General features: G+C 45.6%; 1 protein-coding gene across 1 annotated transcript in view; it reads left to right on the top strand.

The window, feature by feature from the left end:
- The first annotated feature begins 2,038 nt into the window (after positions 1 to 2,038).
- Positions 2,039 to 17,902, top strand: part of LOC144828795 (E3 ubiquitin-protein ligase TRIM39-like) — a 342,704-nt gene continuing 326,840 nt past the window's right edge. Inside the window, exon 1 of the mRNA XM_078687274.1 lies at positions 2,039 to 2,499. Coding sequence (XP_078543400.1) covers positions 2,083 to 2,499 — 417 coding nt within the window. The 5' untranslated portion in view covers positions 2,039 to 2,082. The remainder of the gene's footprint in view (positions 2,500 to 17,902) is intronic.

Raw genomic sequence — 17,902 nt, 5'->3', positions numbered from 1 at the left:
ACAGAAAAGTTGATCCTGTGGGGGCTGAGCGGAGGCGCAGCTGTATGTCCCCAAGCGCAAACCGTGGACCTGGGTGATTGATTGAGGCCTGTGACACCGCAGAGCATTGGTCTGGCTGACGGGGCCGGGCCTCTCGGGGCTGCAACCTAATAGCATTGCAGCGGCGCAGCTGGAGCGAACGTGGCGGGGACACAAACCGTGGTTGTGCAGCTGCAGATAAAGTGAGTCACACTCGGTGTGGAGAGAACTGATAACACCACTGTCGACCAGCAAACAGAGGCACCATATTACCAGCTAACGGTAGGCCTCAGCCCAACACAGCAGAGGATAGCAGCGATATTGCTCTGTGATCCCCCCCTCTCCAGGGAAGTTTGCTGGCGACACAGGGACTCACACACGGCATGCCCAGCGCCAGGGGGGCGAGAACTGACAAGCGAGCAGCTTATGTGCATGAACGGGGCTGGGCCTAGTGAGCGGGCATTGTGACGCTGCCAGCCCAGTGTGCAGGCTCGGTGTCCAGCTTTGGTCAATCTCCTGTGCCAGACATCGTGGCCCCACCTAGATGGCGCTTGCTGACAATTTTAACTGTGTCGGTGATTACATTGGACATGTTGGGAAAACCGGATAAAGGGCAGCCTATTCTCCCTTTTGAGACCAAAAAACCAACGCGTTCCACACAAGGCGAACAGGGGGACTCCGGCCAGGATCCAGCCGACCAGGGATCTCTGCAGCGAGCAGCAACTCTGCAGGCCATGCAACAAAGCCTGCTCTCCATTGATGCCAAGATAGATACTCTAACTCAGCGCATGGACTTCATGTCAACCAAATTAGACAAACAGGCCTCCAGAATCATGGAAGCGGAACAAAGATTGTCCACGGTTGAAGATGACATGCAGGCCACGGCAAGCAAGTGTTCAGAAATGAGAAGCTCCTTAGTGTCATCCAAGCCAAAAACGAACATTTGGAAGCGGGCTCTCGTTGCAGCAACGTGCGCATAGTAGGCATACCGGAGTCCATAAATACAGGCAAGATGGAGCTGTATGTGGAGCAGATGCTCACTGAGATGTTTGGCCGGGAAAGCTTCTCATCTGTCCTGGTGGTTGAGCGCGCCCACAGGACGCTATTGGCAAGGCTGCCCACAGGTGCTCCTCCATGTCCGGTCATTGCCAAACTACTGAATTACTGTGACCGAGACACAATACTCTGGCTGGCCCTTGAGAAGGCGGAATTACAACACCAATGTTTCCAAGTTACATTTTACCCAGATTTCACCGAGTGCATGTCTCTCCCTCTATGTCTGGTGTGTCTGTGTTTGTTGTTTCTGTTGAGACCTTATTATTGGGCACTGAACCTACAGGCCTTTGATCACCAGTTTTCTTCCTGTATCGGATGATGCTGCTTCTTTCAATTAAATCTGGATCCAATGTTGATCCCTGCCTCCTCCATTATTTTGTCAACAGGACAGGTAATCACAGGTAGTGGTAACAATCTTCCCACACAGAACTGTTACTGTAAAGGCATCAGCATCAGCAAACGAACCTTTACACGTCCCCGTAGGATTTTTTTTTTTTAGAGTTTTAATAAGCGTGAACTAGACCCGAGACATGGGTTATCAATCAGAACGCTTTACATGAGCACCAGTTTCGTTACATGAGAGTTGCATCAGGATGGTTATTTACTGGCCTGCTAAGCATTTGTCTGCAAGGCTGTGAGACATTTTTAAAAATTGCAGCAAAAGTCGGTATGTTAAATAAAGGCTTTAAAACATAAAATAGCAAAGGCAGCAAAAAATTGCATACAAAGTTTTAAAGCTGTCTGTAATTCTTAAACAATTATTATAATCAACATATTTAAACAATACAAAAGATTTTATAGAACATCGTATTTAGCTGCCAAAAAATAAAATTGCTGGTATTTTAACTGAGAAAGAAGGGAAACCTAGAGTCAGAGCGCAGGAAGCAGAGGAGTCCGTTCTCGGTTCTGAGACTGTAACATGAGCCCGGAAGTCCCAGCGCAGACAGAGAGGGGCAGACACACAGAAAAACCCACTTCACTTAACTTTACTTCCTGAATTTCTGCATCATGGCGGCAGCAGCTCAGCTCGGGAACCTCGAGGAAGAGGCCACTTGTTCCATCTGTTTGGAATATTTTCGTGACCCAGTCATGATTTTTGATTGTGGACACAACTTTTGCCGCTCCTGCATCACTCAGAGCTGGGAGGGAAGAGACGAAAAATCCCCCTGTCCACAGTGCAGGAAAATATCTACTGGGAAAAATGTCCGACCCAACAGGCAACTGGGGAACATAGTGGAAATCTTAAAACAGCTTCATCTGCCCCCCGTGAGGCCACCAGAGCAGAATCTGTGTGAGAAACATGAGGAGAAACTGAGGCTGTTTTGTGCAGAGGATCAGAGGATGATATGTTTGGTCTGCCGGGAGTCCAAGGAGCATAAAACTCATTCAGCAAGTCCTGTAGAGGAGGCTTCAGAGGAGTACAAGGTACGTCTGTGCACGTTCAGTGATCACCTAGTCACTTGGTGAGCAACACCAAGGGGCAGTCAAAGAGCACAGGCAAGCTATGTGTGTGAGTGGTCAGGGGTCACACTGTGAGCCCTGTTGAGGCGCCGCAGAGGAGCACACGGTGTGTGTGGGTGTTCTGCAACTACAAGTGAAGATCACAGGGTATGACCAGGCATATAAATACGAGTGCACAGTTGCTGTGAATATCTATAACTGTGGGACACTAAATGATTTCACAAATACTTCCTTTTTTAAATGTATGAATGTATTGTAACAAAAGATGTAGTTTGCTAAGAGAGACATATGTATGAAAGGGTTCTGAATAAATGTGAAACTGGGCACTATAACCACAATGAGTGTTCTTTCAGCTGATATAGAAGTAGAGGATACTTACCAAATGGTACCATCACCAACAGGGTTGCATAAGAGAAATATATCACTATAGGCTTTGAACTTTCCATATGATGGTGATGTGAATATATGATGTGATAAATGATGAATGCCATTATTTATCCATAATGTTTTTCATTTCAGGTTTTTAAAAGATATACCAGTTGTATATTTTTCTATTCCCAAAATAGGGAACAAAGGACAGTGTTTGTGATCAGCAGGCATATGTACATTTACTATATCACCCAGTGAGGTGGTATAGGGATCGTTTTTTGGTCCTGAGGAAGAAAGCCAAGGGGATGGCTTCTGAAACATGTCGACCTTGTAGGAGGTGGCTCATTATAGTACATCATCTAAACCTCCCCATTTTTACTATTCTCAGCTAGGGAAGACAATAAAGTATATTTGATCCACTAGCCAGAGAATTTTTAACCATCACATACTCTTTTCACGATCCCACACACTACACATATTCACCAATCACTAAATAAAGTGCTCCCGCGTCTACATAGGTCGTAGCACGCGCCGTCCCGTAGAGGGGCAGGAAGACTGCAATGATGAAGCATGACGTTGAATCAGGTTTCAGTGTGTGAGGGGTATTTTACAATTTTTTTTAACATTGCCCTTCCTACAATTAAGAGAAGAAGCTCACATACGGGCACATATACATTCACGTAATAAATGGTAGAATCCCTATGTTGAATAACGGTATCAAGAGGAGGGCATTCTACCTTTTTCCTCTTCACTCCCTCCTTTGATTTTTTGATTATGTCTGTGGAAAGTCAGGGATCATTGTCACTCTGTGAGCCTCATCAAGGAGGCAGCCTGAGAGCACGAGCTAAGTGTACAGGTGTTCAGAGGTTACAAGTCACTCTGTGTGCCTCATAGAGGAGGCCGCAGAAGAGCACAAAGTATGTGTGTGATTGTTCAAGATTCACAAGTGAATACACTGCTGGTATCTCTCAGAAAATGCAATATCACTGGGTTTCCAGTAATCAAAGGCACCCTGTGAGTCTCATATAGAAAACTGTCCAAGAGCACAAGGTATGTGAGTGGGTGTTCAGAGTTCACTAATAAAGACACGCCATGAGACCAGGTATTTAAGTCGGATTATAGGGATCAGAGGTTGTACGAGCCTCATAAAAAGGGGTTGGAAGGTAGGACAAGATACGTCTGTGGGCATTCAGGGTCCACAAAGTCACACCGTGAACCCCACTGAGGAACCTACTAAGGAGCACATGCCTTATGTGGGTGTTCTGGAACCACAAGTGAATAGCACAGGTATGTCTGTGACAATTCTGAGATCACAAAGTCACTTGGCGAGCCACACTAAGGGGCAGCTGGAGTGTGAGTGGTTAGAGGTCACATCCTCCCCTTTGCTTAGGGTGATCAGATGGTTCTGTGTCACTGGGCCAGTATTTTCCATTCCTGGATTTTACTTTTTCTTATCATTTTTATTAGCTGATGTGTTGTAGTAATATAGTCCAGTAAAATCAACCAAGACCACAACTCACAGAATACACTGGTGTGTTAAATGAAAAGCCCAGAAAGGGAAAAGTTGTGTCCCTGTTGCATGGAGTCATCTTGTCACCCTCCTTATGCATGCCATTGAGGAGGTTGCTGAAGAGAACAGGGTATGCATGTGGATGTTAAGGGAATCAAAAGGCACCAGAGAGTCTCTCGAAGGGGCTGCTGAAGAGCTCTAGGTATGTGTGTGGATGTTTATGGATCATAATACACTATGTGGGGCCTAACGAGAAGTCTGTGCAAGGAGTTTATGTGGGTGTTCATGATTCAAAAGTGAAATACTGTAAATTCCACAGATAAAGAACTTTCAGAGGAGCACAAGGTATGTGTGTATGTGTTCGATTAGCACACATGAATTCACTCCTTAACTCTTTAACAGGAAACAAAGTATGTTTTGGGGTGTTAAGAAATCAAAATTCACCCTACGGGTCCAATAGAGAATGGTGCCCTAGAGCGTATATATAGTAAGTATGTAGGTAGTCAGGATTTACAAGTAAAGACATCCTGTGAGTCACATAGAGGAATGCAAGTTATGTATGTCAGCTTTCAGGGGTCAAAGCTTGTACACTACAAGGCTCATAGTAGAGGATGCTGCAGAAGAATGCAAGATATGTCTGGGGGTATTCGGGGATCGCAATGAACCCTATGGATCCTGCCCCAAATTACATGGTAAGTCTGTGTGTGTTTAGGGATCGTAGGGAAATACACTGAGACCTACATAAGAAACTGCAATGGAGCAGACAATCTATCTGTTAGAGCGCTTAGATCACAGGCGGATACCATGAGCCACAGAGGCAGCTGCAGACGATCAGAAGGAATGTGTGTGTGTGTGGACGTTTTTGGATCTCCCATGGTACTCAAAGGGTTCAGTGGGGTAGTACATGGTGTTGCGCATGAGCTTACAGAGTCATTGGTGTCAGAAGATTTCATGCAGCAATGCAGGGTGTAGCACACAGGCTCACAAGGGCATCAGGCACAGCTGAAGAGGTGCAGCAATACAAGGTGTGGCACACAGGCTCACAAGGGCATAAGGCACTACAGAAGTGGTGCAGCAATTCAGGGTGTGGCACACAGGCTCACAAGGGCATCAGGCTCAACAGAAGAGGGGCAGCAATGCAGGGTGTGGCACACAGGCTCACATGGTTATCAAACACAGCAGATGATGTGCAGCAATGCAGAGTGTAGCACACAGGCCCAGATGGGCACAGACAGTAGAGGAGGTGCAGTAATGCAGGGTGTGGCACACAGGCTCACAAGGGCATCAGGCACAGCAGACGATGTGCAGCAATGCTGGGTGTGGCCAATGGGCGCTCAACTGCATCAGGCCCAGCAGAAGAGGTGCAGCAATGCAGGGTGTGGCACGCAGGTTCGTATGGTAATGAAACACAGCACATGATGTGCAGCAATGCAGGGTGTAGAACACAGGCTCACAGTGCATCAGAAACAGCAGACAATGTGCAGCAATGTAGGGTGTGGCACACAGACATCAGACACAGCAGAGCAGATGATGTGCAGCAATGCAGGGTGTGGCATACAGGCTTGCTAGGGCATCAGATACAGCAGACGGTGTGTAGCAATGCAGGGTGTGGCACACAGATTGACCTGGGCACTGACACAGCAGAAGAGGTGCAGCAATGTAGGGTGTGGCACACATGCTCACAAGGGCATCAGACACAGCAGAAGTGGTGCAACACTGCAGGGTGTGGCACACAAGGGCATCAGCCACAGCAGAAGAGGTGCAGCAGTGCAGTGTGTGGCACACGGACTCACAAGGGCATCAGACACAGCAGAAGTGGTGCAGCACTGCAGGGTGTGGCACAGAGGCTCCCAAGGGCCTCAGACAGAGCAATAGAGGTGCAGGAATGCAGGGTGTGGCAAGCAGGCTCACAAGGGCATCAGGCAGAGCAATGGAGGTATAGGAATGCAGGGTGTGGCACACAGGCTCAAAAGGGCATCAGGCAGAGCAATGGAGGTATAGGAATGCAGGGTGTGGCAAACAGGCTCACAAGGGCATCAGGCACAGCAGACGACGTGCAGCAATGCAGGGTGTGGCACACAGGCTGAAATAGGCAATGACACAGCAGAAGAGGTGCAGCAATGTAGGGAGCAGCACTCAGGCTCACAAGTGCATCAGACACAGAAGAAGAGGGGCAGCAGTGCAGGGTGTGGCACACATGCTCACAAGGGCATCAGCCACAGCAGAAGAGGTGCAGCAATGCAGGGTGTTGCACCCAGGCTCACAAGGGCATCAGACAGAGCAATGGAGGTGCAGGAATGCAGGGTGTGGCACACAGGCTCACAAGGGCGTCAGGCACAACAGACGATGTGCAGCAATGCAGGGTGTGGCACACAGGCTCATATGGTTATCAAACACAGCAGAAGATGTGCAGCAATGCAGGGTGTAGCACACAGGCTCGCAGGGCATCAGCCACAGCAGACAATGTGCAGCAATGCAGGGTGTGGCACACTGGGCTCTCAAGGGCATCAGGCACAGCAGACGAGGTGCAGCAATGCAGGGTGTGGCACACGGGCTCATATGGTTATCAAACACAGCAGAAGATGTGCAGCAATGCAGGGTGTAGCACACAAGCTCACAGGGCATAAGCCACAGCAGACGATGTGTAGTAATGCAGGGTGTGGCACACTGGCTCGCAAGGGTATCAGGCACAGCAGAAGGGGTGCATCACTGCAGGGTGTGGCACACAAGGGCATCAGCCACAGCAGACGATGTGCAGCAATGCAGTTTGTGGCACACAGGCTCACATGGGCACTGACACAGCAGAAGAGGTGCAGCAATGGAGTGGTGGAGTGGTGTGGCTCACTGGTTAGAGGCGGCAGACCCGGGAGCAGAGGACAGCCCGGGACCAGGGTTCAATTCCCGACGCGGCAGGGTCTTGGACCAGGGTCAATGGACTCGATAATTCTCGCCTCAGTGCCTACTCTAACTAAGGATCACACTCGGCAACTCTGGGCATTAGCTTGCCTCATCTCCACAACGGCCCCCTACAAACGCCGGGGATGCCTGGTTTCACCTTGGAGATACCCAGTAGGGACCATCTCACAGGGAAAGCCAGGACGGGTTCCCCAGCGGTCTACAGCGCAGAGATACTCCTTCGGGAGTCGATTCTAGCGCTTTAGAAACCCACAATCAATCAATCAATCAATGCAGGGTGTGGCACACATGCTCACAAGGGCACAGCAGAAGAGGTGCAGCAATGCAGGGTGTGGCACACAGGCTCACAAGGGCATCAGGCACAGCACGAGAGGTGCAGCGATGCAGGTTGTGGCACACAGGTTCACATGGTTATCAAACACAGCAGTCGATGTGCAGCAATGCAAGGCGTAGCACACAGGCTCACAGGGCATCAGACACAGCAGACGATGTACAGCAATGCAAGGTGTGGCACACAGACATCAGACAAAGCAGACGATGTGCAGCAATGCAGGGTGTGGCACACAGGTTCGCTAGGGCATCAGATACAGCAGACGATGTGCAGCAATGCAGGGTGTAGCACACAGGCTCACAAGCCATCAGCCACAGAAGACGATGTGCAGCAATGCAGGGTGTGGCGCACAGACTGACATGGGCACTGACACAGCAGAAGTGGTGCAGCAATATAGTGTGCAGCACACAGGCTCACAAGGGCATCAGACACAGAAGAGGAGGGGCAGCAATGCAGGGTGTGGCACACATGCTCACAAGGGCATCAGCCACAGCAGAAGAGGTGCAGCAGTGCAAGGTGTGGCACACAGGCTCACATGGCTATCAAACACAGCAGATGATGTGCAGCAATGCAGGGTGTAGCACACTTGCTCAGATGGGCACAGACACAGCAGACGATGTGCAGCAATGCATGATGTGGCATACAGGCTCACAAAGGCATCAGGCACAGCAGACGATGTGCAGCAGTGCAGGGTGTGGCAGACGGGTTCACTAGGGCATCAGCCACAGCAGATGTGGTGCAGCACTTCAGGGTGTGGCACACAAGGGCATCAGCCACAGCAGAAGAGGTGCAGCAGTGCAGGGTGTGGCACACGGGCTCGAAAGGGCATCATACACAGCAGACGAAATGCAGCAGTGCAGGGTGTGGCACACAGGCTCGCAAGGGCAACATACACAGCAGACGATGTGCAGCAGTGCAGGGTGTGGCACACAAGGGCATCAGCCACAGCAGAAGAGGTGCAGCAGTGCAGGGTGTGGCACACAGACATCAGACACAGCAGACGAGGTGCAGCAATGCAGGGTGTGGCACACAGGCAAGGACACAGCAGAAGAGGTGCAGCAGTGCAGCGTGTTGCACTCGGGCTCACAAGGGCATTAGACACAGCAGAAGAGGTGCAGCAATGCAGTGTGTTGCACTCAGGCTCACAAGGGCATCAGACACTGCAGAAGAGGTGCAGCAATGCAGGGTGTGGCACACAGGCTCATATGGTTATCAAACACAGCAGATGATGTGCAGCAATGCAGGGTGTGGCACATGGGCTCATATGGTTATCATACACAGCAGACGATGTGCAGCAGTGCAGGGTGTGGCACACAAGGGCATCAGCCACAGCAGAAGAGGTGCAGCAGTGAGGGGTGTGGCACACAGACATCAGACACAGCAGACGAGGTGTAGCAATGCAGGGTGTGGCACACAGACTGACATGGGCACTGACACAGCAGAAGAGGTGCAGCAATGTAGGGTGCCGCACATGGGCTCACAAGGGCATCAGACACAGCAGAAGAGGGTCAGCAATGCAGGGTGTGGCACACATGCTCACAAGGGCATCAGCTACAGCAGCAGACAATGTGCAGCAATGTAGGGTGCAGCACACAGGCTTACATGGGCATCTAAACAGAAGAAGAGGGGCAGCAATGCAGGGTGTGGCACACATGCTCACAAGGGCATCAGGCACAGCAGAAGTGGTGCAGCAATGCAGGATGTGGCACACAGGCTCTCAAGGGCATCAGGCACAGCAGAAGGGGTGCAGCACTGCAGGGTGTGGCACACAAGAGCATCAGCCACAGCAGAAGAGGTGCAGCATTGTAGAGCGTGGCACACGGGCTTGCAAGGGCAACAAACACAGGAGACGATGTGCAGCAATGCAGGGTGTAGCACACAGGCAAGGACACAGCAGAAGAGGTGCAGCAATACAGCGTGTTGCACTCGGGCTCACAAGGGCATCAGACTCAGCAGAAGAGGTGCAGTAATGCAGTGTGTTGCACTCAGGCTCACAAGGGCATCAGACACTGCAGAAGAGGTGCAGCAACGCAGGGGGTGGCACACAGGCTCATATGGTTATCAAACACAGCAGATGATGTGCAGCAATGCAGGGTGTGGCACACGGGCTCATATGGTTATCAAACACAGCAGACGATGTGCAGCAATGCAGGGTGCAGCACACAGGCTCACAGGGCATCAGCCACAGCAGACGATGTGTAGTAATGTAGGGTGTGGCACGCTGGCTTGCAAGGGCATCAGGCACAGCAGAAAGGGTGCAGCAATGCAGGATGTGGCACACAGGCATCAGACACAGCAGACGATGTGCCGCAATGCAGTGTGTGGCACACAGACTGACATGGGCACTGAAACAGCAGAAGAGGTGCAGCAATGCAGGGTGTGGCACACATGCTCACAAGGGCATCGGGAACAACAGAAGAGGTGCAGCAATGCAGGGTGTAAATATACAACAAGGGGGTGATTCAATTTAGGAATTCCAGAGGCTGGAATCATGTGCTCATACAGTTTATAAAGACAGGTGTCTCTGAAAACCATAAATTCCAACTCTTCTTTTTAGCCTGCAAAAGTCCTTTTTATTGACTTTGGGCAACCATTTCTTTTTATATTTACTTCAAAACCCTTTTTTTTGTTTGATGTTTCATACATCTGACGTGTTTTTGTATTGTTTTTTCTTTTTCTTTTCAATACATGAAAACAGTTATATCACAATACACTTATATATACAGAAAATACATCATTATTACAATTATACATACGCCGCAAATGATTATACCAAAAAGTATCTTTACAAAGAGATATTTACAATTAGATACCACTCTTTTTACCCATATAGGAATGAATTTCAAGAGTCCAATAGTTTTCAATGGTGTATCGGCGAATGCCGATATGCGTAGGAGACATGAGTGTTCGGTGTTTCTTGAATACGTACTCTTGTTTTTCAAATTTTCGTACCTAGTTAAAAATGGGCATGTTTTTTAGTGTTAAGGTTAAGGCCACCTCGCTTTTCTTAGCCTATGTCACGAATTTGCTCCTACTGTTGTCTCCTATTTAAGCGTCCCGTTTCCGGCGTTGCTGAACATTTCTACAATCTGCCAGCCTGGATTCTCAAGTCCGGTTTCACCGTTGGAATGAAAGAGAGGCCTTTTTCTAAGACTCTAATTTCACTGGGGGATAACGTATTCGGACTCATCATCGACATCAGAAAGTTCCAGTGACACAGAACCCTCCACAAGCAACAACAGCAATCAACCCCGCCAATTTTACCAACCGGCACCCTTTTTGGCCAGAGGACGGGGCAGACCCAGGGGCTATCCACGAGGAAAACGTTGGTTCAACCGTCAACCCAATCAATACCAAGGGGAAATAACGACAAGGAGGAACGTCTACGGTTGGTAAGACACAGTAAGAACTCCATATATAACTTGTCAGACCATACATTATCCCCCAGTGAAATTAGAGTCTTAGAAAAAGGCCTCTCTTTCATTCCAACGGTGAAACCTGACTTGAGTCAGACAAAGCTTGAAATTATACAACTTTTCAGAAAAATACTTCTAAAATGTTATTTCCAAGAAAAAGAAAATATGTCTACTGTAATTTTTCAGGCCTGAAGAACCCCTCAACGTTTTTCCCAAATAACACCAATATGTTCGTGGAACTTTTATCATTCGAAAAAAATGTATTGAGGGATCTTGACAACCTAGACAACTAAAAAATATTCACGAAATAGAATTTACCTATGCAGGAAAAAAAAGCTTTATACCAACTTGCTGAAAATAAAAATCTGATATTCAAGCCCGCAGACAAGGGCGGAGGCATAGTTCTTCTACCACGTGAAAAATATGAAGCGGAGGTATCAAGACAGCTGTCAGATGCAAGATATTACCGCAAGACAAATGAAGACTGGAACAAAAGTATAAAAACAAAACTGAAGACATTGATCGATCTTGGAGAGAAGGAGGGCTGGCTTTCAAATAAAGAAACAGCGTACTTGATAAATGAACACCCTAGGACTCCAATCATGTACGTCTTGCCAAAAATACATAAAGACCTAAGTAACCCTCCGGGAAGACCAATAATATCAGGAGTGAATTTGATTCTAGAACGTCCAGCAAAATATGTAGATGTGTTTTTAAAACCACTTATAAGGGGAATCACAAGCTACATAAGAGACACAATGGAAGCAATCACTTTCTACAAGATGAACCATTCGATGAGGAGAATGAAATCTTAGTGACACTGGATATAGTCAGCCTATATTCAAACATCCAACAAGAGGCGGGCCTAGAGGCAATGGAGATATTTTTGGAAAAACGAGAGAGACCTCAGAATGTACCCACAGAATTTTTGTTAAAGCTAGCAGAACTCTGTTTGAAGAATAATTTCTTTACTTTTAATGATACCCAATTTGTACAAACGATGGGGACAGCGATAGGGTGTCCCTTCGCACCGGAGATGGCTATAATGTTTATGGCCCTCTACGAAGACAAATGGATATATAATAATAATCCATATGAAGGGCTCATTAAAACTTGACTTCGGTATATCAACTGCATTTTTCTGCTGTGGAGAGGCCAAGAAGAACAACTTAATGAATTCATAATCTTGCTAAACAACAGACATCCAGACATACAGTTTACATCAAACATAAGTGTAGTAAGTAGGTCCACGAATGAAGTAGATTCCAAGAAGTATTTATTCATGTGAATGAACAACTTAACATTCACAGCAGAGAACAGCAATAACGGTCTTCTTCCTACAGTCGCCAACCTTCTTCTACCCGACATTCTACTCACATGCTACAGTGACCTCACGGATTCTAAATGACCCAACCATAGAATACCACACACCTCCCACTTTTGAAAAGAAAAAAAAGAAAAAAAAACGAAAACAAGAAAAATAATAAAGTCCCCACCCCAGAAAAAGAAAGGAAAGAAAAAACAAAAACAAAAGTTAAAAACAAACAAAGTCCTTCAATTTCACAGGAGTATGTCTAACACGTGAACTCTTACGTGAAAGACCAGCATCTTGATTGTAATCAGTAGAAATAATGTTAGAATAATCATCATGCACAACAATGTCAGAAATATTATCATTGGTTACATTTTCATGAATAACAGTGTTGTCAGACATATTAACATTAGTTGCATTTTCCTGAATGTTATCTTCACACGGAGGAGAAAGATTATCAAAGGCTTCATGAGTACCAGAAAATTCGAAATCATTATCTACAATTTGCAGATTACCAGGAGACGCTAGGTTAGAATCTTGTTGCGTAGACCTCACGTCATTAGATTTACATATTGAAATGCGTCTAAAATTCCAGATCTTGCCACCCTCAACTCTAACAGCCTTACTAAAAACTTCAGTAACTTTAACTGGGTTGGACCATCTGGAAGCTCCCTTACGAATTTGTCCCCCAAACTTCACTCTCACAAGATCCCCTACATTTAATTTAGAAGTATTAGCTTTCTGTACAGAAAAATAATTGGAAACACTCTTGTGCACAATACCACAGCTGGATAGAAAAGATATAAAAACCTCACTAACAAACTGCGGGCCATTATCAGAAATAATTTCTTCAGGCAGACCTTCTCTACAGAAAACTTCATTCAAAAACTCTATAATAACATCAGAATTGACTTTTTCAACAATTTTCAATTCTGGCCACTTCGAAAAGTAATCAACTAGAACAACAGCGAACATATCTTTTCCAGATTGGTAATTAAAAGGACCAATAATGTCTATTCCTAACTTACGCCACGGACTCTGGACAAATTCAATGGGGGGTAACACCCACAGAAATTGGTTTCACAGATTTGTCACTCAAAGAACAAGGAGAACAATTTCTAACCCACCTGTCAATCATGCAATCCATACTAGGCCACCAACACAATTCTCTAATTCTCCTCTTAGTTGTGGACATCCCCATATGCCTCTCATGTGCAAGATTACAAATAGACTCTCTCATATCCTTGGGAGGAATAATTTTATCAGCTCTGAAAACCATGCCAAAATTTTCCATTAATTCATCCTTAACCTTAAAGAAAGAGGCCAAATCACCACTGAGTTTCCTCTCTTCAGGCCAACCTCTACTTAGAAAAACCCTCACTTTCTTCAAGACTTCATCTTGTTGCATAGCTTGTGTCCATAAAGTTTGAGAAATCAATTTGGATTGGTCATTACCATTGATAACGTTTTCGTCACATATAATAAAAGCAACATCACATTCTTCGGGGTGTTTTACTACAGAGCTATCCGTGATGGGAAAGCGTGACATGCAATCTGCGTGAACATTGAGACGTCCTGGGACGTAAACAACCTCACAACGATATTCTTGTAATTTTGCAGCAAGTCTCGCTAGACGAGCAGTGAGAGTCCTCCCACCACCAGCCGACTACATACTAACAAGAGGTTTGTGATCAGTTCTTAATGAAAATTTTGTTCCCCAGAGAAATTGGTGGAAATGTTGAGTCACCCAAGTACAAGCAAGTAGCTCCTTTTCTATTGTAGAATAATTAAATTCTGCATCTCGAAGAGACCTTGAAGCATAGGAGACTACATATTCCCCAAGCTTATCTTTTTGCATCAGAACGGCTCCTAGACCAACATTACTAGCATCGACACAGACAATGCATTCTTTACCAACAGAGAATGGTTTCAGAAAAGGAGCATCAACGATTTTACTTTTGAGAATGTCAAAAGATTCTTGTTGGTCTTTATCCCATACAAATTTTGCTTGTTTCTTTAATAAAGAACACAAAGGATGTACTATAGTGGAATAATTTTGTACAAATTTCCCATAGAATTCAGTAAGGCCTAGAAAAAACAACAACTGTTCTTTAAAGGTAGGAATAGGAGCCGAGGTAATGCTTTTAACATGGTTAAATTTGGGTTTAACACCATTTCTTGAAATTTCATGGCCCAAGTACTCAACTTTATACTGTCTAAACTTGCATTTTGAAAACTTTAGAGTTACACCTTTCTCTTGAACACTGCTTAATACAGAATGTAGATTAGAATCATGCTCTTTAAAATCTTTACTGAATATTAGAATATCGTCTTGAAAGGCTATTGCACCATTACAATTCTTGAGCAGATCTTTCATCAACCGTTGAAAAACGGAAGCGGCACTAGCTAGTCCGAAAGGCATCCTCAAATACTGGAACATGCCTTCCGGAGTAACAAATGCAGTTAACTTTTTAGATTCTTCATGCAATTCCACCTGGTGATATGCACTGGCCAAGTCAATTGTAGAAAATACAGTAGCACCAGATAAAGAAGAAATTAATTCATGGATATTTGGTAGAGGATGTTTATCAACCCAAATTTCTTGGTTTAAACTGCGGAGATCCACACATAAGCGGAGATCTCCTGAACTTTTAAGCGATAAAACGATGGGAGATACCCACGGGGAGGATTCAATGGGCTCAATAATTTGTTTCAAAACCAGGTCGTCCAAAATTTCTCTAAGTTTACTCCTGTAAGCTATTGGAACATTCCTTACCCTATGTCTAACTGAAACTGCATTTTCATTGAGAATTATTTTATGTTTAAATTCTGAGTATTTTCCAAGAGTGTCCTTAAAGACATTAGGAAAATTCATCTTAAGGATATCTACAAAACATGAATCTTCCACAAGCACACTTGAATTCGTCTCAACTAAACTATTTATTTCCGAATCTACAAAACATACTGGAGGATTGGCATTAGGATCAAGCTTAAATCCTAGATCACGTTGATGTGGCCACCCAAGAATAGCTACCCCTTTAGTAGCTACATACACTATCCCATTGGTGATTCTATCTCTGATTTGAATGGGAGCCCAAAAGTAACCTTCCAGATTTATTTTTTGTCCAGTGTAACCTCCAGGTCGAATATCAATCAATTAATCAATCAATCAATGCATTTATATAGCGCGCTACTCACCCGGAGGGTCTCAAGGCGCTTGGGGAGGGGGTGGTCCGCTACTGCTCGAACAGCCAGGTCTTGAGCTGCTTCCTGAAGGCGAGGTGGTCCTGAGTCCAGCGGAGGTGGGTCGGGAGGGAGTTCCACGTCTTGGCGGCCAGGTAGGAGAAGGACCTTCCTCCTGTGGTGGCCCTTTGGATGCGGGGGACGGCGGCGAGGGCGGGGTTGGTCGAACGGAGCTGGCGTGTGGGAGTGTAGAAGCTGAGGCGGCTGTTGAGGTATCTTGGTCCTTGGTTGTGTAGGGCTTTGTGTGCGTGGGTGAGGAGTCGGAACGTGATTCTCTTGTTGACCGGGAGCCAGTGCAGGTCTCTCAGGTGTCCGGAGATGTGGCTGTGTCGGGGGATGTCGAGGATGAGTCTTGCTGAGGCGTTCTGGATCCGCTGGAGTCTCTTCTGGAGTTTGGCAGTGGTTCCGGCGTAGAGGGAGTTGCCGTAGTCCAGTCGGCTGGTGACGAGGGCCTGGGTGACCGTCTTCCTGGTCTCGGTGGGGATCCACCGCAAGATCTTACGTAGCATGCTCAGGATGTTGAAGCACGATGAGGAGACGGATTAATAATTCCCTGTTTCCCCATAAACTTCTGAACAAATTTAAACCAATGATAGTATACCATGAACAGGAATCTATCATCAATTCAATTGAAATATTGTCTACTAAAATGGGACAAGGGGGAAATTCTTTGTGTTCATTTTCATCTACGGAAAGAATGCAGTTAAAACTATGGAAAACTTCTTCTTCCTCTTGTGAAACATAGTTAATTTTTTTAAAAGAACGACACACATTACCAAAATGTCCTTTTCTTTTGCATTTGACACACACCCTGTCCCAAGCAGGACACCCTCTGTAATTACCAACATGGTTAGAACTCCGACAGCGATAGCATGAAATATTTCTTTTTTGAGAAAACTTGTTATCAGAAAAGTTCTTATTATCTACAAGTTTCTTATCACTGTCTTTTTTAAATAAACCCTTGGAAGAGAAATTCGAATTAGTTTGGTTCTTAACTAAGGAAACCTCAGGTTCAGGAATTTGTGGTTTAACACCAGAACCTCTAATTTCTGACACAAACAATTCCGACTGTTCTATACCCTTGGCAATATTGATAACAGCACTGAGGGAAGATTCTGTGCCTAGCCAAAGTCTCTCTTGAATTTTCTTGCTCTTTGTTCGCATCATAATCTGGTCTCTAAGAACTTGTTCATAAGTGATCGTTTCAAAGGCACAGGAACACGCTAAAGAACGTAAAGCTGAGATATAATCCTCAATGGATTCATCTTGTTTTTGAACACAAGAGTAGAATTTGAACCTTTCCATGACTGTGTTTATTTTCCTCCCAAAACGAATTTTCATCTGTCTGGTAGCTTTCTCAAAAACATCAATATCCCCAGCATCATCAATAGGAGGAAGATTATCAAATTCCTTGATGCCTGCGCCTCCTAAGCAATGTCTTAAAAGAGCTAATTTCCTCTTTGCAGAGCAACCATCCTTTTCAAGCACATCAACATATGCCACGAACATTGGGAACCATAAGTCCCACTCAATGTTAGGATCACCAGCAGTTTGCAAAAAATGGGGAGGAGCTGCAATGTTCGACATTTCCCACAGCAAGTTCTCTACTTAGAGAGTATCCATAATGAGGTAAGTATAGACAAGAAATACCTTTGAGTTTAAAATAAAAGAGTTATCAACTTTCCGTGAAGATGTGTGATGTCAAACTTGTTTCCGATTGAAAAAACGAGTGAAATGTAAAATTTTCAAAATGGCAGCACACAAATGACGTCAGCACGTCATTACAGGTGAAAGGTGATTCCAATGATGCTTTGCGGTTAGCTCCCAGAATGCTTAGCAAGAAGGCATCAGCGTCATCAAAAGAGAACAGTGGAAGATGTTGCATGCAGAGAGTTCGGAGACGTGCTCGAGGGATTTTGAAAGATACACGCTCCAACGGCATTCAAGGTAAAGATAGATTGAGGCCGTAAAATATGTTATTCGAGGCAACGTATGCGCAAAAAAAATAAAAAAAATAAACAGCATCAAAAGTACGTTACCAGACAGCAACGAAGGTTCAATTCAACTCCAGTTGAAAAGAAAATACGGAATAGTCCCAAATAAAAATAACAGTGAACGTTGTTCTTCGAATCTTGAAATCTTCAATCCCAAACGTCGCCAAGAATTATGTAGTAAGTAGGTCCACGAATGAAGTAGATTCCAAGAAGTATTTATTCATGTGAAAGAACAACTTAACATCCACAGCAGAGAACAGCAATAACGGTCTTCTT

The sequence above is a fragment of the Lissotriton helveticus genome, chromosome 4_1, assembly GCF_964261635.1.
Source record: "Lissotriton helveticus chromosome 4_1, aLisHel1.1, whole genome shotgun sequence".
Classification (NCBI taxonomy): domain Eukaryota; kingdom Metazoa; phylum Chordata; class Amphibia; order Caudata; family Salamandridae; genus Lissotriton; species Lissotriton helveticus.
Note: the sequence above shows the minus strand (reverse complement) of the source record. Positions and strands in the feature narration are given on the sequence as shown.